The 26,010-nt window shown below is 49.6% G+C and overlaps 5 protein-coding genes across 5 annotated transcripts; 2 read left to right on the top strand and 3 right to left on the bottom strand.

The window, feature by feature from the left end:
- The first annotated feature begins 2,063 nt into the window (after positions 1-2,063).
- F5B22DRAFT_91692 (uncharacterized protein) lies at positions 2,064-4,095 on the top strand. The gene is made up of 3 exons (XM_047980688.1): positions 2,064-2,144; positions 2,389-2,671; positions 2,895-4,095. The coding sequence occupies exons 2-3, from the start codon at positions 2,395-2,397 to the stop codon at positions 3,617-3,619; spliced, it is 1,002 nt and encodes a 333-aa protein (XP_047832193.1). The 5' UTR covers positions 2,064-2,144; positions 2,389-2,394; the 3' UTR covers positions 3,620-4,095.
- A 2,167-nt stretch (positions 4,096-6,262) lies between these two features.
- On the bottom strand, positions 6,263-7,183 carry F5B22DRAFT_645339 (uncharacterized protein; the record flags this gene model as incomplete). The annotated part of the gene is made up of 1 exon (XM_047978569.1): positions 6,263-7,183. The coding sequence occupies one exon, from the start codon at positions 7,181-7,183 to the stop codon at positions 6,263-6,265; it is 921 nt and encodes a 306-aa protein (XP_047832194.1).
- Positions 7,184-8,352: 1,169 nt separating this feature from the next.
- Positions 8,353-8,999, bottom strand: F5B22DRAFT_645340 (cytochrome b5; the record flags this gene model as incomplete). Its single annotated transcript, XM_047978570.1, has 3 exons — positions 8,353-8,514; positions 8,619-8,745; positions 8,884-8,999. 3 exons carry the CDS (start codon positions 8,997-8,999, stop codon positions 8,353-8,355), a joined length of 405 nt encoding a protein of 134 aa, XP_047832195.1.
- Positions 9,000-10,481: 1,482 nt separating this feature from the next.
- On the bottom strand, positions 10,482-13,441 carry F5B22DRAFT_635560 (putative F-actin-capping protein; the record flags this gene model as incomplete). Its single annotated transcript, XM_047977165.1, has 5 exons — positions 10,482-10,830; positions 10,890-11,027; positions 11,092-11,144; positions 11,204-11,409; positions 12,280-13,441. 5 exons carry the CDS (start codon positions 13,439-13,441, stop codon positions 10,482-10,484), a joined length of 1,908 nt encoding a protein of 635 aa, XP_047832196.1.
- Positions 13,442-14,251: 810 nt separating this feature from the next.
- Positions 14,252-17,138, top strand: F5B22DRAFT_601673 (glycoside hydrolase family 5 protein). Its single transcript, XM_047974625.1, has 3 exons — positions 14,252-14,274; positions 14,326-15,260; positions 15,312-17,138. The coding sequence occupies exons 2-3, from the start codon at positions 14,582-14,584 to the stop codon at positions 16,886-16,888; spliced, it is 2,256 nt and encodes a 751-aa protein (XP_047832197.1). The 5' UTR covers positions 14,252-14,274; positions 14,326-14,581; the 3' UTR covers positions 16,889-17,138.
- The last annotated feature ends 8,872 nt before the right edge of the window (positions 17,139-26,010 follow it).

Below are 26,010 nucleotides of genomic sequence, written 5' to 3' on the forward strand. Positions count from 1 at the left end.
ACTTAAAGGTAGCGCTTATTGCGCAAGGCAAAGGCGAGCCAGCTTGGAGATGGAATTCTGACTAAACTAGGCGACACTTTGAGGGCCTTCTATTTCTATACAGAAATTTCCGGGCGAGGACTAGAATAAATATTCGACTAGTTCTTTCTAAAAATAAATCAAGGTATTCATTCACCTACACACGATACGATGATTGTGTTTACTTCTGAGTGCATTTGTCGTTCGGCGTCTTGAAAGAGGTCCGTGGTGAGGCGGAGGCACTACCATCCGTGCAACTTTCAATGCTCTATCATCTTTCTCGCGATGAGACACTGGCGCCTTTGAGACGTGTAGCAAGCTCTAGGCATCCAGCTGCCGTTGCGGCTGAGGTGCTGCGACCAAACCAAGACAGCTAAGTAGCCTACACAAGCCACTTTCTCCTCACCGTTTTGATGTTATAAGGTTAAAAAAGGAGGTAGGTAGATAAGTAGGCACAGGTATTCATGAAAGCTGCCCAAAGTCTGCCGTAGGAAGCTACCGCCGATGGGCGGTGTGTAGAGCCCCTCATAGCGGCTGCCTACCAGACCAGGTCGACTACTAGCAAGGTACACCATTGCATTCGCACAGCATCATTCTCCATCCATTGCATCCATTCATCCATCTATCCGTCCATCCAGATGTCCATACCTATGTCCATCGGACAGTCAGGTTAGTCCCGTGACACGGCAAGATTTGTAATCGATCACCTCGTCATGTGAGACACCCGAGATGATGACTAACGCCTATAGTCCTGGGTATGGCCTCAACAAAGAGTATGCTTGTGACGGTACTGATGCTAACAGATGAACACTTGCTTACTTAGTAGTAGTAGTAGTAGCCTTGGGCCTTGCCGAGAGATGTAGCACCGCCCAACAGTGCCAGAAGAATCCCACGTGGCATGAGAGCCCCTTGAATCGAGAATCGCGAGGGAATCAGACGATTCTCGCATATCTTGGTGGTATTCCTACCCTGCCTCGACAGAAGAAGCAATCGAAACATGTAACCTACTGCATCTGTACTGCAGTTCGACAACGTCTCTTGGGTCTCTGGGATCGTCCCAAGCCAGTCCGGTCTGGCAGACGGTCAGCCCACCCACTTTGGTGCCACTGATGCGAGTGGTGCCCGGTACCCAGACTTACCTATCCCGTCGCGCCCCGAGCCATATATCTGTATGTCGACTTGCAGCAAGCTATACGCCAATCTCAGCAATCTCAGATTGTACGTGCATACACCTGTATCGGCGCCCGATTCCTGATTTGTGATCAGCAGTGTCATTGGTCGACCGCGCGCGTCGTCTAGTGCTTCACCCACGTCATGGATCGGAAACCGTGGACGCGGCCGAAACGCTTGCCTTACCTTGCCCTGGCCTGCCTTACCTCGCCTGGCATTGCACGATACCTTGCCTTGCAGGAAGGGCCCTGGCCTGCATTTACCTTGTATCCCCTTGTGCTCCCTTGTGTTCCTATATCTACATGGCATCGTGATGTCTCGACCTTGTTCCATTCGCCAACTTCTTCTCTTCCCGCCACTGCTAGACCCCGCGCTGCCGTGTTTGGACTGCTGAAACATTCTTTTTTTGACATCTTTCCTTTTGAGTAATTGCCACCGCCGGATATCTCTCCCCGGTCAAATACGACGCCCCCGCGTAGTCCCAGGGTCGCAGCGGGCGCATATGTCGCATTGCCGTTGAATTTGATGCGCCAACTCACACATCGTCGCCGCACCTCGAACAACGCTCTTTATGGATACCCTGCTGCGATAAAACCTCTTTCCATGAGACAAATAGTCGATGTCCTTATCAAAGCAGACAGACAGACCATGGAAACAAGCTCGTGCGAGCTTGGCTTGGGCTGAGTCGAAACACCAGCCTCATACAGTGTCTCCGCTGGCGCGCGTCGGCTCCTGCGAGAGTTCACGATTAATCATCGATATGCCAACGCGGAATCTGTCGCGCTAATAATTGTGGCCCTCAGCCTTGAGCTCTCTGCAGTTGTTCAATAAAGAAGAAGCATACATCAGATTTGTCAACGAGCTCTCATCGGTATCGTAAACACTTGATGAAACCTCTGCAGCACCTCAACGGTGCCCAGTCTCTGTCGTCCCCGCATCCCTGAGAATGCAGCATAGCGCCCGTCGTCGAGCAACTCCATAGGCTTAAGTTGCTGCATCCCTTGCTCCACAACCATCCCCATTGAACTGACTTGATATATTGCTTATTTCCGGAAACTGCGCTTCGTCTTAGTTCTGCGTAGCTCTCATAAGCTGACATTGTTACGCAATTCGAAGTGTTTCTACAAGCATCATCGAGGGCTGGAGATCTGCGCTGTCAAAATTATTTCCTGAATACATCCAGGCCGACGAGCGGGCGAGCTCAATATGCAAGGAATTAGAGTCCAAGATCTTCTAATACCTGACGACAATTCATCCCAAAACTCGACAGCCAAAGAGGAGCGCCATGCTAAACCCGAATCTACACCATCAGAAACAAAATATTTCATCATTGAATTCATCCATGACACCATATGTCCCTTTTGCTATATCGGCATGAAGAACTTGTTGATTGCGATTGAGATCTACAAGTCGAAACATCCAGACGCTGTGTTCGAAGTTACCTGTACACCATTTATCCTCGCGCCGAATGCTAAGTACAGCTGTAAGTTCTGATGCTCGCCTCTTTCATTTGCTTCAACTATCATTCTACGACCGAGTCCCATAACCCGAAGCTATACGTCCGCATGACGGTCGCGCTACAATTTCCAACGGTATGAGGCTACTGATCGCGGATTTTATGGCAAGGGCTGGAAATCATGCGCCGTGCCGACTATAGTTGGGCTTTCACACACAAAGTATTCGCTAACGGTATCATGCATTTCTAGTCTATGACAAAGATCACTATTATAGTACCGAACGAGGTTTGCCAAGAAGCCGATTTGAGGTATGGGACAGGCTTGGGAGGGATGTTGGCATTAAATTTACGTGGAAGGGTCGAACGGGCAACTCGCGACATTCACATAAACTATTACGCTTTGCGCTCCAAAAGACACCGACAAGACAGTCAAGCACTGAGTTAACGGTATACAGGCCAGTAGCGGATGCACCCCTTTATCCTCCTTATTCTCTACGTGCTCCCGCTTTACCGGTACCTCTTCCGCAGCCTCGCGGCCCTGATCTTCAGATGCGTCTCCTAGATGCCATAACGACGAGATATCATGAACATGGTAGCGATCTTTCAGATCCACATTTTCTCATGGAAATTACCAGGGCCGTGACAGGCTTCCCCGAAGATGAGATTCGTGCTGTACTCGATAGCCCGGAATGGGACCGAACAATCGATATGCTCTCTTCCGAAGTACAGAATCGAATCAGTGTACGCAGCCAACTAGCCGGTCCTATTGTTGCTGTGCCTACTATGGTGTTCAATAATAGGTGGGTCTATGGGGGTTTCCAAAAAGCGGATGATATTGTCGACCAGTTCGAACTGCTTCGCCAGGGAATCAACCCTCTCCGGGAGTACACAACATCAAGTTTGGTACTCGAAGGTGGCATTGCCGACACCATTGCCCGCGAGGCTACTATAGCAAAGGGGAATAATAGCAAATAGCAGTTGACATAGTAGCAAACAACGGCATTGAATACGGCAGATAGATGGGTGTCTAGCGTCAACTAATCAGCCAACCAACTTCACCGATCCTGCAGATCTGGCAAATGCTATCATCGATCGAGGGAAAACCTACAGAAGGCGGACTCACAGATGTGTCTGTAATCTCGAGATTTTTTTATGATTACTGATCAACGGCTGGCTCGATCTGCGGAGCATTCTCTCCGGGAATATTTGCGCCTTGGTTATCTCCGCTTACCGAGCACTTGCCGGTAAGGGATTATTGTGGCGTGCGAACGTGGTGCTACAAAGAGCAGCAAAGCATGTGAAGATTCTCAGCATTGGGATTTGGGCTTCGTGATACAGAGGTGTGATAGATGCACACGGGTTGAGCGCGTGCAGTGTATCTTGAGGCGAGCGGAAAGAAGAAGCCGAGTCGCTCTACTCCAATCGCTTCCTCACTATCTGGCCCCTACCCCTTGACGCCTTTACACCCCGACTCCCACATTCACGCGGCTAAGCCACAGAGGCAGATACCCTTAGTGTGACGTACACGTATAAAGGTTATGCTCGAGTATTTGTTGTTTCAAAATCGAGTGCCTTAGTTCTAGCCCGCAACGCCCACCGCTCTCATCTGCCGGTTCCTTGGCTCCGTGATGCCCAATGGGAGGAACGCTACAACGAACGAGAAAGTTAGCTGTGCCTAGGGCTGAAGACTAGAGACTACACACACGGTGTATAACACGTCAAACAATACATGGAGAATTAGACCAAGTCCGAGTTTACTTGGTTTCGAGAGTCCTTTGTCGTCCGAAATACTTGGAGATGGGTTAGGCTCAATTTCCTAGACTCCCAGAGCAAAGATTTATCTCTCATCGATCGATCGGTCGCAGCTACACCCATAGTGCTGACTCCGTTTCGGACGCATCGCAAATTACAAGCATACGCAATGCAATGCCGCCTTGTGTCATCTGCCTTTACCTACGTTGTAACAATCACCTATCGTTTCCCCATTTCTCCATCCCACCCAGCCCTCGAAATGCAGAAAACCTGCTAGTCGGGTCGTGGAGATGTCTAGTGTCGGAAATTTCCTCTCGCTGCAGGGTCCGGAGCACAGCATTTACATAGGTGGTGTCTGAAAGAGTTCTCCTACTGCGGTTACGCCCGCAATGCTTTTTCTCATACGACAGAAGAGAGGGGTTGGGTTGGTATTGTCACCTTGGTCATATATATCCCTCCGGGCATGCTTGACTAGAATACCATTGGGGGGATGGGGCGTTGCGAAACAAATTCACCCTCTTATTAATATATAGATGCGTACATAGGTATACATATATATATGTTATCACGTTGAAACTAAACACGCGCGGTTCCCTGCGCGCCACGAAGCTGGTTTCGATCTGACATATTTGCTTGTTTAGGGCCGCGTAAGTACATGATGTGTCCGTACCTAAGCGGCGCGGTAGATGGGGATAGTCATACTAGGTACCTAACTTGCTGTGTCTTTTTCGTCTTTAGATATTTACCTTTATCTTTGTTACTGTGATAGTGTCCCCCGCAATATGGCACTGCCCTGGTACGGATTAATAATCACGACCCGGCGAGGATAGATGATAGGGATCGATAGATCAGTAATCTTACTCCAGAGTAATCTAAACATAGATAGCGAGTCTCAACATATCGAGATGTCTTCTAGGGGTAGGGTTGGGTAGTGTGTGTGTAGATTCGTATACGATACCGAACTATATCGTATATACTATGGTGGAATGAGGCCTGATGGTAAGTAAGTGAAATCCGTAGGTGTGTAGTGTATGTTTAGTATTGGTTGAAGGTGACAGCGAGAGAGCGAGAGCCACACACACACACAGTCTACGAGGAAAGGAAATCTATAAGAGAGCTTGAGTCTAAATAAGAGGAATACGCCAAGAGTTATCCATGAGAAACTTTCAGGCGAGTAGACTATCTAGGCCTGTGCATTACACTTCCGTAAACGTAGGAACACGATCCGCAAGGAAATATACTCGGGGAAGAGCCCGCGATATGGATAAGTTTTGGGGTCTTAACTTGGCAAAGCCTTGCAAGGCGAGGTAGATAGTATGATCTATGACACAGCATTCATTCATTCACCTTGCCAAACAAAATCATCACAGCATATTCCCCCAGGCTCTATTAATCTGCAGAATTTGATGACGACGGGTATAGTAAGAGCCGATTCCAATTTGATTTCCGTGCTCCTGCACTGGTTATATATCCCATGAGAGCCTTATTCTCGTTCCCGCTGTGCCGAAATTCCATATCCGAAACATCATCCCTCAAAACTCGAAATCAAGTGGTGTAGAAATCCCGTAGTATCTAGGGGTTGATTGAAAACCGTAGATATTTTTTTCTCCCTTTGTCCTTGTCCAAACGCCGGCAAATGCTTGCAAAATCCCCATCCCTTTCCATGATTGATCGATTGACTCCAATTTCTAAAACGCCAAGTCCATGTAATTTTCCTTTCCATTTATCCTTCTTTTCCTCTGGTGATTTTTTTCTCTTCGGGTATGCATGTGTAAACCGCCGCCAATTCTTTAAGGGGGGAGAAGGTTGGTGTTTTGAGATTGCCAACATGGCAATCTCCGTTCTTGTTGTGCTGCACTCGGACCACTACCGCTTCATATGGGAGTAGTCCTTCAGCAAGTGAGCCATGTGGGCGTTGCTCTGGTGTTTGGGTGGGCGCGTCGTCTTTCTCTTCTTCGCGGCCTTGTTGGTGGCCTTGACGTTGGTCTGGGGCGCCTCGCTAGCCGGCTTCTGACCGAGTGCCAGGAGCTTGCGCACCATGTCGTCAGCGTGCGGCAGCTCGATCCGATGCCACATGTTCAAGAACTCGGGATCGACGGCGTGCGACAGGCGGGGGTCGTCAAGCCACACGAATTTAGCATGATTGTCTTTTTTCGTGCGGACAACGAGGATCTTGTGCTCGTTCTCCAGCTCGGTAATCGCCTGATCGCAGTCGGGCCAGCCATCCTTCAGGTCCTTAACGCTCAGTGAAGATGCGTCTGTTTTGTGCTGGAGATGTTCGAGCAGTGTCACTTTGTTGTGCACACCGGGGATCTTGGCCTTGAACTGGTATTTCCCGGTGCGCCAGGCGGGAAGCGCCTGGTCGCCGGTGGCGCCCTTGGCAGTTTTTGGTGCGGGAATGTAGTCGATGCGCGAGTGCTTGTGCATGAGGTTGACGAATATCTTCTGCTGGTGTTCGGGCAGGTTGTGCAGCGTCAAGTGGTCCAGCACCTCCTGCAGCGTCTTGGACGCGCGCTTCGCCTTGAGGAAGTCAACCACGTAGGTCAACTGGGTCATCATATGAGTGCCGAAGTCCGTCGCCCTCGCAGCGGCCGCGGCAGCTGCGGGTGTAGGGGTTGGGGAGGCGCGGTCCCTGATGCTGCTGACATTGTCGCGCTTCTGGCGTTTGGCGGCGGATGAGGGTGTGCCATCGGATTTGGTGGGCGAGGTGTTGGCCCCGTTGGAGGGCGATGGCGGCGCTAGTCGCTTGCCGTTGCTGTTTAGCTTTGTTGACGCTAGAGTAGACATCGCAGCGGTATTGGGAAGTGCTTGGTGCGATGAGGTTGATGGTGTTGGCGGTGGTGTTGGTGATGTTGGTGATGTCGACGACCAAGGACCAAGCCTGTCAGTAGAGAGAGATGATGAAAGGGAAAGGAAGCATTGACGCATCTGGGCACGAGGCTGGGCCCACTTGGTCAAGTACCGAAGTACAGGGACAGGGACCGGGAAATTAATGGGGCACAACTTACTTACAAGAAAGTTGTGGGTTGCCTGGCCCAGCCGAGTCTAATTCACACTCGACACTCACCCTTACCTACCTACCTACCCCATAGGTATGATATGTCTACAATGTATTTATACAATGCACAGGCCAGTGGTAGAGAAGGTTTGTGGCTGGTGATGTGTGGCTCGAAACTTGTTGTTAGGTTATTACCTATAGTTCGGGTCCGCGGTACATGAGGTCGGGGGTTCTGATCGTGGACTGATTTGTTGTACCTATTGGGGCAGTTGGCCAAGTGCGAGATCCGCAGAATGTGCCCACCATGGCCTTATCTTACAACCCATTTGGCAGGGTGGCAGCTCGGCAGGGTAAGTAACATGTAAGTAAGCTAGCAAAGCAATATGGTAAGATGGATGGATGACCCGGCAGGTAGGTAGAAGTAAGAAGCGCTCGGGGCACTGGAAGTTGAGCTATTATAAACGGCCCATGTTCTTCCACATGTGTATTTAATAGAACATTTTGCATTTTGCATTTTGCAATTGGTAATGGATGAGTTCCACGCAATGCCTAGAGTAGTTTCATCTGTATATTGACTGTAATTCTGGCGCGGACACGTGTTTCATACTTCGGCGTTGCTCGGTGACGGCCGAGACACCACAGCTCGGAGGTACACACAGCATGGGCAGGACTGATGATATTGTCTATTGGAAACTCTCTACCCTTCGGGGGGACAAAACTTAATCTGTCCGATGAGGGTAGGTCTAGTGGGAAATGACACCGCAGCCAAACCATACATGTTTATCTGATCTATTAAAAGTCGGTACAAGCTATGCATGGGTTCAAAAATCATATCGCCATCAAATAAACCGCATGACCTGACATGCCTCTCTTCTCGGAGGGGCCCTTTCCTTTTACTCCCTTGGCTATACCGGTCATTCCTGTAATTGATTTGAAAACAAGGACATTCAGTCGTCCCTTACGACTGGGACTCCTGGCTCTGGAGGTACTGGTAGCCGAAGTAGGCGGCAAGACCACCGATGAAGACGAAGGCGTACAGGGCAGTGCCCATGCCGGCGCCGCTTGTGTCGGCGGGAGGAGCAACGGCGGAAGCGTGAGCCTTAGGGGTAGGGTCACCAGGCTGCGACAATATCCGTCAGTACCATAGCTAGTTAAGGGTGCAAAAGCGGATGTGACCGGAGGGATGGATGGAGGGTCGGAGGGTGCTTGAAAATGACAACTCACCTTGCGCTTCACGTTGCCGACGTAGAATTTCTCGAGGGTTTCCCGGGCCTCGTCGCTGTGTCCGACATCCTCGAAAGCCTCGGTCGCATCTTGACCACCGACGTCTAGTAGAACCTCTTCACCACCACTGCGGGGGAATATCTATGGTCAGCAAAATGTAACCTCCGATGGGGAGCTCCAATGACAGCGTTAGATGTTTCGGTGTCGCTCGGGGCAGCGCTCGCGATATGGGCAAAAAGGTAGTCGACCGACGACATGGACTTACGGATGCTCATCAATGAACTTGGTTGAGTCGTAGACCTTGTCGTGAATCACGAGGTAGAGATCCTTCTTGGTGTTGTGCTCGGCAACATCCTGGTAGGTGAATTCCTTGACGGACATTTTGGCGGTTGGGCGGCTGGGAGAGTTCAATCGCAGGAATAGGCGACACGGCAGGGAGGAAAGAGCGAGGTTGAATTGGTAGTGGTGGGAGGTGGTGGTAGGAGGAAAAGCAAGACAGCGTGGCTGGTGAGATTAGATTTCCGACTGAGATTGGAGGCAAGCGGACAAGATGATAGTCGGTCAGGTCAGCACGAGCAGGCAAGCAGTCGGTTCGGTTGGCGAGTCCCGTGTCCGTGTGCTGTGGTCTGCTGTGGCAGGCATAGGCCGGCTTCTTTTTTGGGCGCCTGTTGGTGGGCTTCTCAGTTCCAAAGAGTTCTATCCACTCTTCCAAAGCAGCGAAAATCCCCGCCATCCCACAGGATCGCTGCCCTCAGAGAGCCAGTGGCAGAGCCGGTGGCATGCTAGCGCGGACACCACTGCGAGCACCCAATCTTAAGGTGGTCTGATGCAGCTTGGCCAATCAGGGCCGGTGTAATTGAGCTGTGTTTTTACATACTTACTTAGTACAAACCCGAGTGGAAAGCGGGAATAGACTCTGAGGGATCGTATCCCCAACATCCCAGCAACTTTACTTTCGGGTCTCTGATTCGGGGACGGGCTAAAATGGTAACCCCCGATATACCGAACCATTATCTACCTTAGGTACTCACTATCGAACTGGACCCTTATTGTGGTATCCTTATCTTCTTAGAATATCGAGTTAGGTATTCAGATATATATATACATAGTAAGTAAGCCTGGCTTCGCTCGAGTCATTCGAACCGCATTCACCGATCCTCTCTCCCGTTCAAAGGGTGAGAGGGGGGGGAGAGTCAAAGTCAAAGACAACAAGAAATGGTTACATAAAAAGATAAAGATACATAATTACAATTACAACTACAATTACAGTAAGCCCGAACAAGTCCCAGTGGCCGAACTGTTCAGATACATAGTATTGCCTATTAAGATCTATGTGATTTTCCTACATAGGTAGGCCAAGATTGATTGATCAGTTGTGGTGAGAAAAGGGTAGGTGCCCCCCCCTCCCACTTGCACCCCTCCTAATTCGGCCTTGAGATAGAGCTAGATACCCCATAGCTGCGCCGTTAGCTGGTTACTAAGACGTGGTCTCCGAATGACGCCGATTACGATGAGTATCTCCTTGATAATGAGTCTTGCTTGAGTTTCGATTCACAGTTACGTCGGCATCAAAGCACCGTTCTAATCATAACAAGCACGCGGAGAAACCTGTCGGTTGACTCCTCAGCCAACTCAAGCTTTCATTGTCGCTAGCTACAACTCAGGCAGGGTCTGCATCTTCCTACACTTCTTGGGGGTCTATGCTCGTCCGGTAGGTACTCCGTGAAGTCCGATTGATGGAATGAAGTCGCTGGACACTCCGAAAATCACTACCCTTGATCTATCAGATAGGGAGCTTATTATCCCATGATTCACAATCGCAATTGACATAGTAATCGCGTAATGACAGCCGCTCAAAACACTTCATCTCCTCGAGCTGCCGCCTCCAATGTCCTGCCCTACCCTGTAGCTAGCCACCTTGTCCCATTCGATCTTTTGCCTCGTTACAGGAAGCTGTCTACGCAGGCCCTTGAACGCGCCCTCGCTGAGGTTGGTGAAGCCCCTGTTCAGCTCTTCCTGGTATTTCTTCTCGCCCGCCGCGATCTCTTTGGAGATGCCCGCGCCTGTGTCCGAAGAAACGGAGCTTGTAATGGGTTTGTTGGTCAATAGGCGCACGTTGCCATCCTCGTAGTAGTGCACGTCGACTTTGATGCTGCCCTCAAGGCTCCCCGAAGAAGGGTTGAAGATGTACAGGGATCGCCACCGTCCGTTCCTAACCCATCTACGGTCAGCTACAAGTCGAGCTCCAGCCTTACGGTTTTGTGACCATACCAAAAGTTGTTCGGGCTGTACTTGTTTGACACGATGATGATGGCAACTTTCGTGTCGTTTTCGATGGGATAGACGCCGTACGAGGCGCTGGAGTAGTGCTCTTGGACATACGCCGACAAGCTTTTCAGGGTTGATTTCCTAATCGACAGTCAACTTCTCCCAGGCCCCCGAACCAGACATATCACAATCGGCGACAACGTACACTAACTCCGCCTGCGGGCCTTCTAGAACATAGCTTTGGACATCGCTCGCTTTCTGGTAGCTTGTTATTATCAAGGATCAAAAGATCAAAACCGTAGTCAGGTTGGTCTGACCTGTGTAGCATGATCAAAGGCGAAGCTCGATGCGCTTTCGGGGTCGAAGTACCGGCCATCACCCAAGGAATTGTGAGTACTTATAACGACGCTCTGGCTGCTGCCGGGCAGCTTGACGGTGGCGAACTGCTCTTCGTTGTATTTCTCGAAAGCAGGTCCAAGTTCGGAAAGCAGTTCGGGTTCGTGGATAGTCAAAGTCTTAATGTCTGTGAAATTGCGTAAGGGGTTTGTCGATTAGCTGCCGTGTCGCTCGGGGTACGCGCATACCATTGATCACATCCAATAGCTAAGAATAAGTCAACTCCTGTGCCTGCGAGTGTTTGGGACTGGTTGCACAAGCTGTTTCCTACCTCTCCTGGCGGAGCGCCCTCCACAAAGGACTCAATAGTCGCTAGCGGTGAGGCCATCGTGAGTCGGGACTCTTGAGAAGACTATGATCGATGGTGGGTGAATTGTAGCAGCTATATTGTCTGCAGAATTACGTTGGTATATGAACTGATGGTGTCTACCAACGCTCGAGTCTCTGAAATCCGTGTTGATGGTGAGTGAAGGTCGTCATATCAATTACTTACCTGCTGAAACAACAGAGCGCGGGGCAGAGGTGGGCAATCCACACCCAATCCAGTGTGGCCTTGTATGGCGACCCCACATACAGCTAGGTACAGGTACCCTACTCCCTGTAGCTTTTCGAATCGAAACAATGTTGATACCCGACCTGCTCGCCTGTGCTCATTCTATTCTTTCAATTTCGTTTCAAGGCTTATTATATCTCACAATACTCGGGAAGGTCGACAAATTTCATTCGAGGGCTACAAGCAAGTTTATATGCAAGGGTATATATACACAATGTAATCGCAAGATTCCGTTGTCCAGTTCGCAATGATGCAAGGTCCAACGCCATACATATCAACCACCAATTGCTTAATTAAAGCGTATGTGAGGACGCCTTTTGCAGGCCGGCAGCGCAGGGTTACAACTGGAATTTAATACTCTGCTAACTTCTTAATGTTGTCATAAATCCCTGCGCGTTGTTAGTCAAGTTGGGCCAATCTGGCTTGGGTTCTTCTGTTACTTACTGGCAACATCAGGAATATTGAATTTCTCAAACATCAGGGGCATGTGTATACTCCAGCCAGCGACCCGAGTTATGGGTGCCTCGAGCCGCAGAAACGTTTCTGCATCACCCTGGATAGCCGCCGATACCTCAGCTCCGATGCCAGCATTGATCATGGCTTCGTGCACTATCATGCACCTCCCAGTTTTCCGGACACTATTGAACACGGTTTCCCTATCCCAGGGATATAATGTCCGCAAATCGATGAGCTCGACGGATATGCCTAAATCCTGCTCTGCTTTCGTGAGAGCGGCATGGCAAGTATATAGGGGTTGTCCATAGGATATGATGGTCAAATTTTCTCCCGGTTTTAGTATCTCTGCCTTCGACAGTGGTAAAGTATATGGGCTGGTGGGTACTTGCTCAACCGCTGCCCGGTATAATATCTTGGGTTCCATGAAGACGCACGGGTCATTGCTTCGGATAGCTGACAACAGCAAGCCTTTCGCTTGCAGTGGTGATCTGGGCATGATGACTCTTAAGCCAGGTATATGTGTGAAGAGACTCTCGGGTGACTGAGAGTGGTACAAAGCTCCGTGTCCAACACCACCGCAGGGCATTCTTACTGTCAAGCCACCCACACTGCGCCCCGTCTTCCCTTCGCGATATCTGTATTTGGCCGCTTCGTTGACGAGCTGATCGAATGCGGGATAGACATAGTCTGCGAACTGAATCTCAGCAACCGGTCGCATACCCTCGGCGGCCAGACCAATGCCAAAGCCCATAATGCCTTGCTCTGTGAGTGGTGTGTTGAACACACGTTCCGACCCAAAGTTCTCTGCAAGTTTCATGGTGCATCGAAAGACGCCGCCAAAGGCGACATCCTCGCCGAAGATGAGCACGTTCTCATCTTCCACAAGCGCAGTGGCCAGGGCGTCGTTAATCGCCTGGAAGAGGTTCATCCGCTTCGTCGTGCCATTTTTGACATCTGGCGGTAGCTCCGAGGTATTCAGCGCCGTCTGAGAGCTGTGTGCTAGTAAAGATGTCGTAGAGTAGTCGGTTGGGACGTTGAGTCGTGCTTTTGGCGGGTATGTCGAGTAACATGCAATCGCTGGTTTTGAGGGATGGGATGACAAGGACGCCAGCGTCCTGTTGAGTCGACGAAGCAAAGTTCTGTTCTTCATTTCGACTATTGTCTTTCCGACGTGGAAATGCCACAATTGATTGTCGAATAGAGTATTAAAAGGTGTATAAAAGGAGGATAATTGCACGGGGAAGTGAGCAGCAGCGTACCTCATCGTCATATTCCGGGGAAGTTCGCTTACTTACGGCATTCTGCAGGTATTCTGTTTTAAGCCGAGGGCCGCTATAACAACCCCGCTAAAACCCGCGCGGGGGTAGGTACCTAATTGGCGTGCTACCGGTACGTTGGAATACCTACACGTAGATACTACAAAAGCTTGGTGCCTCAGGCATGAAAGTAGCATTTGATATGTATAATCGAGTTTGATATAATGCTTCAGTGGTTCACAGTCAATTTTGCATTCGCAGTCAATAGGGTCATATAACAACAACCTTTCTGTTGTTGGGCGATAGTAGGAGTAGACCAAGTTATCATTCAGTCATCCTCCCCTGTAAACGAGACTCAAACAATAATGGTTATCATCATTTATCAACGTCGTTGTACACTTCAGCAGCCAAAGTCGAAAATAGACTACCTATTTACGGAGTAATCTGGCCCAAATTGATAAGGAAATGAAGAAGGCTGGTTTTGTGTAGTCCTTGGGGCACCAGGCGTTGAGGCCCGTTCAATTGCAAACTGTCATATCCTGGGGGAGGCGGGGGTTGGCTTGCTAGTCGGTCAATCGGTCGTATCGCCATGCAGAGCACATCATCCATGTACAACATCGAAGAGCAGCAAGGCCACGAAATAGAAGATTTCGCGAGAAATTATCCATCTTCTAAATGAGAACATAATCAGGAAGAGATCTTTAATCCTCTCATACTTACCTACTTCGTAAGTACTGTTAAATTTACTAGTAAATCTGCTAACCGCTAGTGTGGGTAGCACTTACTTCCAGTGTGAGCGATCTAGGTTAGAGATTTGTGGACCCGATCGTTTCCTGGTCAACACGCTCGACCAGACAATCCTGTTGATGTAATGCAACCTGCAAGTTCCCGTGCTGCCCTCTCATTAATTGCAGCTGCCAAGAAATCATCGCTAAATCTGTCCTGAAATAGATTGCAGGGCTCGCACGTCCATCAGGTCTTCTAGGGACACTGCTCGTAATAATCGAATACCACACCGCTACATTCCTGACGAAATGACCTCACACGATGAGGGTCGTGATCGGAGAGAGCGTCGTCGCAGAGACTCGGATACGCATAGGAAACACCGTGAGAGGCGAAGACACCGAGAGCATGGTACGGTGTCCGCTTCCGAAGGCTCGGGTAGCCAGTCAAAACCACAACTTTCCATGAATGCTCTAGCACAGCTGAACGAGATGAATACAAGGGGTCACATTCCAGAACCCTCGCAAGCCCGAAAGCCCGAACGAAAGAGGAGGAAAGACCGGCCGCGGCAGGGCGAATACGAAGCTGTCGACGCAGAATATGAGTCTCCACGTAGAGAGAGAGCAAGGAGGCACGAGACAGGATATTCAGACAGGGAGCATAATTCTCCGAGGAAAACCAAACGGCGCCAGAATGAGTATTCGGAATCCGAGAGAGAACCTGAGTCACCGAGACGCCCCAGGCGGACCCGCGCATACGCACAGCCAGACTTTGACGACGATTATGAGGAATATGAAAACCTGGCACGAGAAAGGAGGCAGCACAGAAGGAAGAAGAAGAGGGTCGTTAGTGGCGCCATTGCCGAGGAGGGCAGATCAACTCCTGAAATAAGAGGCGGCTTCAGGAGTAATCATAGCAGCTGGAACAGCATAGAGCAGGAAAAGTCGACCAACTTCACCCCTCCAAGATGGAATCGGAAGAAGAAGAGATGTTAGTTGGTTCATTAAGTTCCAGCTTGCCAGGTACTGATTGCATACATAGGGATCATCGCGGGGGTCGCTCTCATCGTCCTCATCATCGTCATAGTCGTTGCTGTTGTTGTGAGCAAGAAGAATACACCCAAACCTCACAAAGAGTCGGATCTCGGCAGCGTGGACCCAGACACCGTTCCAACTGCCGCTCGAGGAACATATCTAGACCCCTTCACATGGTATGACACCACAGACCTTAATGTCACCTATACGAATGAGACTGTCGGTGATCTTCCCATCATGGGGCTTTTCACGGACTGGGACGATTCTGCAGCACCAAACAGCAAAGTTCCGGCACTTGATAAGGCTTGGGGTGATTACTCTAAGAAACCGGCCCGTGGGGTTAACCTCGGCGGGTGGCTTTCATTAGAACCCTTCATTACGCCGTCTCTATTCAACTACGATATCAGATTAGGTATTGTGGATGAGTATACTTTATGCAAACATCTAGGCCCGAAGACGACAGCTACTACTCTTGAAAAACACTACGCCACCTTCGTCACGGAGCAGACTTTCAAAGAAATACGGGATGCTGGGCTTGACCACGTACGGATTCCCTACAGTTACTGGGCGGTGCAGACTTATGACGATGACCCCTACCTATTTCGAATATCATGGCGGTATCTTATACGTGGTATCGAATGGGCGCGCAAATATGGCTTGCGTGTGAATCTCGATTTACACGCTCTGCCTGGGTCACAGAATGGCTGGAACCACAGTGGACGCCTCGGCGCGGTCGGGTGGTTGAACGGAACGAATGGGGAACTAAACGCGCAACGATCTCTTGATGTTCACGACCGATTGTCTAAGTTTTTCTCACAGGATCGATACAAGAACGTCATCACGTTCTACGGGCTTGCCAACGAACCACAGATGGTAACGCTATCCTCCAGCGCTGTGGTGTCATGGACAGAGCAGGCGTTCAAACTCATCCGTGCAAATGGGCTGACGTGGCCGAAGGTCGTGTTCGGTGACGGGTTCATGGGGTTACCGAATTGGCAGGGACTGCTAACCGGATATCCCGATTTGATTCTAGATGTTCACCAATATGTCATTTTCAACAACGATTTGATCAAGTTCACGCACCAGGAGAAGATCAACTTCGCGTGTGATCAGTGGACACAGCAGGCTGAGCAGTCACTTGATACCTCAACGGGGTATGGCCCGACCATGTTCGCGGAGTGGTCCCAGGCCGACACGGATTGTGCAAAATTTTTGACCAACGTTGGTTGGGGCAATCGATGGACAGGAACATACGACTCAGGGAACTCGTCCAGCCAAGCCCTCACCCCTATGTGTCCGACAACGGACTCGAGTTGCTCTTGTGATGACGCCAATGCCGCCTATGGCGACTATAGCGACAATTACAAGAAGTTCCTACTGATGTTTGCCGAAGCGCAGATGACCTCCTTCGAGAAGGGTTACGGTTGGTGGTACTGGACCTGGGACACCGAGTCTGCTCCTCAATGGAGTTATCGCCAGGGTCTAGCAGCTGGGATCTTGCCCGCTAAGGCATATGACCGCGACTTTAACTGCGACTCAGACGTGCCCGACTTTGGAGACAGCGGCCTTGCTGAAACTTATTGAGCCGAACATCCGCATCTTTGGGGCAGACGGAATCACATCTGGGACTAATTTCATATAATCTTACACTAGAGTCATGTCATTATAATTTAGAAGGCAAATAGTCGGTGCATATCTGGCGGGTTCATTGAGCGCTGTTTGAAGGTAATACTCTGGTTTAGAAATCAAGAGCATATCTAGTCATGCTAGGTCAAGCTTTATGTTTAGCAATTTTTTACAAGAGACGCAATACATAACGATATGAGAACCAAAACAACTACAAAATTGTGAAATAGGATAGAGGAGCAAAGCGAGGCAATGTATTCAGTAGGCTATCATATTCTATGACTTAGGCAAAGTAGACTTCTGATCTAACATAGGAGAAATACATAATTCCAAACATTTACAACTCCAGGTTGGAACATCTACAGGACTGTCAGACGGCCCATCTCAATGCCATCCAGGGCGAAAGGTTGTCCCAAGCAAAACCACCCCAATGAATCCAGCCGATAGTACCGACGCTGACTGCCCTTTCAATATGAGGCTTATTCAGATGGTCTGCGCATCATCCACTCACACCCCCATATACTAAGCGCCCTAGACGGGGTTGGATGAGGTTGCGCGATGGCGTATGGAGCAAGTCCTGAAATCTGTCTCAAGACCATCTGTCAAGGATCGGACGTGCGAAGTGATGTCGTATCAGCATTGAGAGTCATGGATCTTGCTGAGTAATGCAACCCAACGTGTGATTACGACAGTCTTGACGACGCATCTCAATGGCACGACGATCCGGGGCCCTCGCAAGAATTCCTAATCTGCTCACGATCTCCGTTGTTCCATTTACTTCAGCCAGCCCTCAAACCCAAGACTAGGAGGCCCCAAAACATTGAGAGTCGGGACCGAGATGTTCACACACCGGTCGATCCCTTTAGGGTGTAAGGGTATGGTTGGTTAGGGGTAGTGGTTTTTTAGGTTTGTTTTTTTCTTGGTTATGGAAACGTTTGACGGGCTGGCTGGCTGAAAAGAGTCGAAAGATACCACCATGTACGGTAGATCATTGATAATGCAAGAAGGCAGACACGAGGTCGGACAACGCCGGCGCCAGCAAATTCCAACGGTCCAACAAGGGAACGATGCGGCTGAAGCGTTAAAAATGCAAAAAAGAGACATAGCCGTAAAAAATAAAATAAAAATAAGGCCATAAGCTCGTGATATGGGGCCATTCCCAAAACAATACGTACGTACATACAACCAATATACACATCCACATTTACCTACATGCTCGGCGCAGAACCTCCCCCATAAAACGCTTGGTTCATCGTGCCTGGCTAATGTATTGTGATAGGCTACCCGGCGCGATGAGACTGGACCAGAGATGCCCTCTTCCTGCATACGGGATATGCACGATCCGAAATTCAACCACACGCATCGAAACCTGGGTAGCGCACTGCATGGCCACAATATGTAGCGAAACCCAAGTGCACCTGACGAACTCACCGACTTCCTATCGCGATACCAGCATGATACCTTACCTGGTAGCTATCCTACACTACACTCATGTTTCATGGGGGGGGAAGTGGCGGAGGGGGTTGATGAGATGCTACCCTCTTTCAAAGTCTGGGCAATGAAACGACAGAGGGAAGTGAAGAAGGGAGAGAGGGAAGAGAAAGAGGGTATCTAGTCAGCGCCAGAGCCGGATCTAACAAGTCATTGGGACCACGGGACCGGGGTTTCCCCTCCCCAAAAAAAAAACGAAGCTAACTAGCCGGCTGGGCAGTTGGGTAGTAGGTAATAAGTAAGATCGATGTGATGAGTCAAGCAGGCTTGCAAGCATCAGTGCGGCGTCCGATACCCGAAATCTACCTTGCCCTGCTTGCTGCTTGGGTTAGATCGGCAAGGGAAACCGATCCTATTAGAAAGCAGGGACGGACTGTAAGATAGATGGCGTAGATCTGCGGAGTAAGAAGAGAAGCGAAAAGCGAGGGAAAACGGGAGGGACCAAGGAGAGAAGAGAGAGTGTGTGTGTGAGGGAGGGAAGCCCGACTTGCGTTTTAGCTCTTGTATCTTCCAATAATCGAGGAGAACAGAGACGTTGTTGATATGAAAAGGACCTCGGCATAGCCATCGAGCCAGTCAGTCGATTTTCTCGCTCGCCACTAAATTGTTTGAACTACCTACTTGTACGTCTGCATATGCCAACGATCCAGAGGGATCCAGGGCCCGGTGTTATGAGAGATTAAGGTACATACATACAACATACAGCGTACATACATGTATACACATGCACTACATGATGTAGGCAAACAATGTTTCAAAGAACAACAAATAAACAATGGGCGAACTAAGCGTGCCACTCTTGATTACTTGGGTTTCAACAAGAACCACTGGTTGGCAACATACAGATTTTCCTATCCGGCATCCTCGGCAGATTTGAAGCATCATTGTTCGTAAATGACTCTCTCTCTTTCTTTTTCACAGTGCTCATGGGGAGGTCATACGGGCAGGCAAGATGTGCCGACGTCTGTTTCTTCCCCATGTCTACTCATGTCGAGTTACCTCGTCGATCACAAGGCTCTAGACAAAGTCGAACTACTAAGTAAGATGGACGAATTGTCCTCGCTTTGTCTCTGGTTGACGTGACCAATACAAATCATGAGGTTCTGACTAATTCCCTACTAATATGACCTGACATGAAGAGAGCCTTGTCTACCTGTGATCCTGTGTTTCGTCGGCGGCCTGGATCAACCAACCGAAAACTCGACAAGGTCACTCAGAAGGGTTCAGCCGACTGATTTTCCAAACCACCACCCGTCGATCAGCACATGACAACGAAATTCCCATGGAGAATAATGCACGGAAGCGCACGAATAACGTCTACTGTCGCAAATAGAAAAAAAATAAGCGCAGAAATAAGCTGGTATCATGAGGCATTGTGGCGTAAGATTTTCTCATTCCTTCAATAATAGTCTTATCTAGCATTACGCGACTTCAACAGCTACGAGTGTCAGCATCGCCATCTCTTTGCATTGCAGTCTCGGCCCGTATAGTACAGGGGAAAAAAGCACCCAGGACAAGCAAGTGACATTTTGTCCTTCGTGGTTTTTTTTGTTGTTCTGGTGGGTAAAGAAGCTCCCTACCCAGCCTCATGCGTCCTCCTTGTGAGATGGCCTCAAGTACAACATATATTAGTGCTGCAGTGACGTGTGGAGGCGAAGAACTGGCCGAGTAACCTTGCGTTGTAGTGCCTATCCACCAATGGCCGTGGGTGAGGGGGGGAATGCGTCACAGGAGTGGTCGTTCAAGATTTGGATACATTGGGTCTCCCGCCAGTCATTGTCATGGATCAATTCCAACTGATCGAGAATTTCTCCGAGTGGTTCGAGATGACCCAACCCTCTGCACTCGAGTGGATGGAGGTGGAGGTCAGTTCATTACATGGGAAGCAACCACGGTTCAGCTTGAGCAGGTTACAGATAAGGGTCACTTTACTTGATGGTGCCTCAACGCCTCATATGCCAAACCGTTCAATCCGTTCTGCCAATTTGTCAATGTCCACTTCCCAAAGGTACTAGTCATGAATAAGTCCTAGGTAAGGTGGCCCATCACTAGCCCGGTGACTAGACACGGCGGCTACTGACTAACTCTGGGGTATTTGAGCTAGTACCTGATTTTATTGTGTAGCTCTCAAGGCCAAATCAGGTTTCAATAATCCCTACTGGCACCCTGGTGGATGGGTTCCAGATGGCCTGTGTTGTTGGGCATCATGGTCATGATAGTTGACATCGGCGTGTTACACGGCATCGGACGCTTGCAACGGGCAGACAAGGTTGCGTCGTAGATGGCGTACAGTATACAGTATGTTGCATTGCTTGATTTGCGCTGCACTGTAGACCATCAGGGCCTGCCTGCTCAGGGTAATGTTTCGAGCGGGAAAATGTACTCGGAGAGGGCCATTCCAGAGTCACACCAGTCCCATCTTTGTCATTTTAGTTGCCTGCAGGATTCTTCAATTCCTAGACCAAAGAAGGCAGTGGGACAGAGAGAGAGAGGCATTAATGCGCAATCTAGTTTACATACCTGTGTATCAAACTAGGAGGCGGCGATGCAAACCATAGTGCCCTCAACCTTGCTGCCTACCCCCGAACGCCCCTATCACCGCACAACGAAGTCGGTGATGCCCAGAGTTCGTGGCGTGTATCACATAACCCAACTCTCGAGCAAGGGATATGTATGCAATGCGTTGAATAACACCATACAAAGTAGTACCTATGACCACCCCGAATGCGGCAAAGCAACCTGAGAGATGAACCGACCAATGCGATCCTAGGTAGGAGAAGGCGTGTCAAGAGACTCTGGATAGGACTCTGGTTGGGATGCTTGCTTGCTGTGACCCTGTAACCTTGTGGCTCTATGGCCCTTGGATGCCACCTTTTGGCGCATTTGCATGCTGATATCTGATAGGAACAGTTCTAAGTTCAAAGTAGCACGCCCTAACTGGAAAAGGGCAGTCCTTTAGCCAGGATTTAATTAATACGGACATGTATACCGTACGTCCTCTCGCCGTACCTCAGGTGCGTTCACCAGTAGAGCAGCCCGTGACGAGCAATGTAACGTAGGTACCATGATGCAAAGCTAAAGGTAGATGCATGTACTATTTTTGTTCTTCAAGTACTTGGCCAAGCCAGCATGAGCGGCAGTTGAGGGTGCATTGTAATGTCTACAAGAAAACCAAGAGATTCTGCTTGTCTTGGCAATCGTGAAATATTGGAACAGCCGCCTTCTCACAGCTGTAACGGTGAAAACGGTGGGATACTAGCGCGGCGATCGCCGAGAATTACCCTCTCACTATGGTTGAACGTCTGGTTGAAACGAATGAACACCGTTGTCATCAATGAAGGATGGTTGCAGCGAAGATCTTTACGTAGGTATATACACAAGGACAAGGATATGGATAATGGAACCCCGGTATGGACTGACGTGTGCACACGGTATGGGAAAAAAAAAATTAGAAAAAAATTATAGTTGAAATGAAATAGGACCGAGCAATGCGATGTATTACTTACTTGCATTGAACGACGACCCCAAATCAACGGCCCGCGAATCAATTCTTCGAGGCACCAGGCCAAAGTACACCTGTCACTATCTACCTATCTCCAAGGCCACTTTTGCCCCCGGAGGAATCGGCTTTGAGGCCTCCACCAAAGGGTGGAAATGGAGACTGACTAGCCGTACCGATATGTCGAAATTGAGAAGGTCGTGGAGTTGTGCCAGGGTCGTATGGAATAACGACGAAAGGCTAGCTAGGAAGGGCCACGGATGTTTGAGATTGCGTTGCATCGTCGAACAGCGTATGGAAAATTCGGCCGGCCAGGTGCGAAAGCTTGATTTGACAATCGAGGCCTGGCTGTGGGGGTTGGGTGACGATGCTGCGGCTCGAGCCGCTGAGTGCATACGCAAGCAAGGAAGCAAGCAAGCAAGCAACCAGCGAGTGGTGTACATAGGTAGGCAGTCAGACATGGTGTATCGTGCCGTACCGTAGCGTACCGTCCATCTTGGACCGTGGACAGCGCTGATGTGCGACGAGGGTACTCCAGCTCACCACTCACTCAACTTGGATAAAGCAGGGGGCACGAAATCGGGGGAGCATCGGGGAAGCGTCGGTGGAGTATCGGCGGAGTAAATAGAAGTGCCGTGTTGGAGATCATGGCAACAGTAAGGGACGTCGAAGGCAGAATGACCAGGTCCGAACGGCAGAGAGATGGACGAGGAACAGTGAACGGTAGGTAGGTAGGCTGCTGTAGTCGGCTCTCTATCTCTATCTGTCAGTCTAGGTATCTGTCTGCCTCGCTTTCTCAGGGCCGGCGGTAGAAACCCCATCCTGCGTGTGCGGGCAGATAGACGGTGCATTCTGTAAAGATGACAAAAGTGTCATGGCTGATTGGCCATTAGATTGCACACTGATGGTATCATGAACTACCGGTACTTGGGGCACGTATCTAGGTACATGTCGATACTCATCAACCAACAAGGTACATGATATAGGTAGGCTCCCAAGTTGTGAGCAATTACCTATTCGTACCTACAAATCTAGGTAACTTGTTAATATTTCGCTACCTACATACATACCTACATTGTTGCGGTTGTATATCTCCAGCAGATCTGAATACCTAAACTAATATCACACATACACACGCACACACAATATTTAACTACACTCTGATAATTAATTGCCAGCTACTGTACCATGCAGTACCTATTGCGTATTAGGTAGCGTAGCTGACAAAGCTGAAGAGTGACAGAGGCAGTGATGGTGGGAGGCAGGTTGGCAGGCCAGATCAAATAAAGTTGAACATGTAAGCAATAATTTATCTAAGACGGGAGAATTTTGCACTTTGATATTTGCATGTATATATATCATTTTAATGGATATATATATTGATGTGATACCAGGTTTAAGTACCCCACATGCTCCCTCCAGCTACAATGTGCAAAAGCTGAAAAGGATGTGAAGTTCCGTACAGAGGTAACGTCATGTACATCCTTTGGGCGCCTCTCAGCCAACACGAGTCTCAACGTTGATCACCTACATAAGACCTACATCTAGGCGAATGATACTACTGTATGTTGAACTTGACCATGTATTGTACCTACCTGGGAAGGTGGGAGATAAGGCATCTACGTAAAGCGTCAGGATGGATGTACAGTACGGTCTGCTACCTACCATACACAGATAGATACATATGTAGATAGTTAGACCGTCCTACTTGCATGCTGGTATCAGCGTACATGTATTCACCTACCTACCAGTTGAGAAACCCCCCAAGGACGTACATGTACGTAGGTGCTTTAGGCATACACGGCAACCTGACAAAAGCAGGTAAGCTGCTTCACATGCCTCACATGCCTCACGTCCACAGACAATCCAGAGTTGTGCTGGGGGCATGAATCTGACTGGGCCCAAGAAAAAAAGTTGATCGCGTGATCTCGATCTAGCTAGTCACATATCGAGGTGAGAGGACCAGGTTGTAGGTTGAAACGCAGACACGCTAGAGGAGACTTGTTCTCCTTATGTACAGTAGTAGCTCGTAGTGCTTATGGAAAACTGAACGTCCTTCATGGCTGGCGTAACTCTGAGAGCTTGGCGGTTCACACAGCATGTGCCTGACCGGGGCTGAACAGGTTGACCGGCCGTTGATCAATGCAACCCACCAGCACGTACGGCGTGTCTGTAGCGTATTACGGTATATTCTATGACTACCTAAGGTATGTATGGTACATTTGTGTCCAGGCTACGGTATCTGTCATGTATGTCCAGTGTGTGTTATGTTTGGCTTTGTAGGTGCTGTTGTTGGCTTGGCTATTTTCCTTGGCTATCATGCATCACAAGTAGGAGGCAGGCAGGCAGGTATCGTGGAGGAGTCGAGGGAGGTCTGTTACCCATTCACTTACACGATGATATGCAGCTAGCTGTAACAGGGTTTCCATGTGGAGACCCGCGTACTTACATACATACCTAGTACAATACTACCTACATTCATACACCTACACTAGTACTTACTTTTATGTATGTATGTATGTACCTAAGTATATAGGTACATGGAAGTCAGTCAGTGCAATGTTTTCGATACTTCTCTGGCCACAAGTAATCTGCAGAGACTTCAAGTAGCTGGTACGATATCCTTGTACATATGTATAGGTCTACTAACCCGTACAAAGTAGTAAGAGGGGGTCTTGGTGGGGGTGCGACAGAAGCAGCAGCAGAGACCCCGCGGCTCGGCCCTATGGAGCAAGGCCTGCAGGCAGCGGGCCTGATTGGTGGCAGGTCGAGCATTGAAAAAATCGGAATTGTAACGGGCCAATCATGCCGCCCTCTCCGGCTGTCCACCATGGCTGCCATTGCCGACTTTGTAGACAGGTACCGTCAGCGCAAATCATGACCCCCCCCCTTCGCACCCCAATCTTCAAATCCATCCACACGTCCATCCACACATCCCGTCCGTTACACGACTTCGACCAGACTCGACCTCGACCTGCCCTGCCCTGCCCTATCTATTCTGTCCTATCCTATCCTGTCCATCCATTCATCCATTCAGATACACCACACGCTTACATTACATATACTTACTTACATACCATACCATACCTACTTACATACATACATCTGTACACATCTATACATACACATACGTCCATACATCATCCAGATCCCATCGCCTGTCTGTCTGCCTGTCTGTCTGTCACGCTCATCATCAACCTCCAGAGAGAGCTGCATAGCCGCTGTTGCATCGTAGTAGTCGTCTCTCTCTCTCTCTTCCCCTTCACCCTCAGTCTCGGTCTCGGTCTCGGTCCCAGTCCAGTCCCAGTCCCAGTCCCAGTCTCAGTCTCGTCCTCCCTGTGCTGCCACTCGACTTGCTAAACCAACCGTTGAATTGTGCCTAGCTCCCCTAATGTATGTTATGACTATGACGGTCGCTCGTCTGCGCCACCATTTGTTCCAATTGGTCTAGTTCGACATATCGTCGACCTTGATTCGTCCGTTCTAGAGTTTTCATTACGCTCCGGCTCGTTGACTTCATCCTGATCCTAAACCTACATACCTACCTACCTGCCCCCGAACAAGAATCTGAGCCAGATCTTCAACCGGGACCGGAACTCTTGTTCTCACTCGCTCACTCGCTCACCTTCAAATCTCTGGCCCTCCGCGGCTCTGGCGTTGCATCCGCTGGCAGCCTCCCTCAGCCCATCCCCATCTGGCTCTTTAAGGGGCCTCTTACCGCCCATTGCATTCTCTGCTTCTAGTTTCGTATGCACACCTAGACGTAGCAAAATTCCACGGTTTTTCAGGCCGTCAATTCACACGGTTCGCCCTCTCCGCAGTGCATCCAGTGAACCCTACCACCGTCGCATCGCCTCTTTTTGCGCCGTGGTGTTTGCAACTCCAGCCGCTCGTCCCAATTAGGAATACCAATAAGATACCCTCAGGATACCCTCAGGATACCCTCAAGATACCCCAAGAATACTATCAGGCTACCGTCGGGATACCTGGATAGGCACAAACGCCTAGATATATTTGCATTTACACTTTTCATGTACATACTTCCACGGTCGCCGACCCCCTATCCATCTGCACCTCGACCGACGATCAG

Source organism: Xylaria bambusicola (assembly GCF_022495145.1).
Source record: "Xylaria bambusicola strain CBS 139988 unplaced genomic scaffold F5B22scaffold_14, whole genome shotgun sequence".
In the NCBI taxonomy this organism is placed as follows: domain Eukaryota; kingdom Fungi; phylum Ascomycota; class Sordariomycetes; order Xylariales; family Xylariaceae; genus Xylaria; species Xylaria bambusicola.

Coding starts and splice junctions, on each gene's coding strand:
- F5B22DRAFT_91692 (XM_047980688.1), top strand. CDS start 2,395: ATGCAAGGAATTAGAGTCCAAGATCTTCTAATACCTGACGACAATTCA. Junction 2,672..2,894: donor GCCGAATGCTAAGTACAGCT/GTAAGTTCTGAT, acceptor ATGCATTTCTAG/TCTATGACAAAGATCACTAT.
- F5B22DRAFT_601673 (XM_047974625.1), top strand. CDS start 14,582: ATGACCTCACACGATGAGGGTCGTGATCGGAGAGAGCGTCGTCGCAGA. Junction 15,261..15,311: donor GAATCGGAAGAAGAAGAGAT/GTTAGTTGGTTC, acceptor TTGCATACATAG/GGATCATCGCGGGGGTCGCT.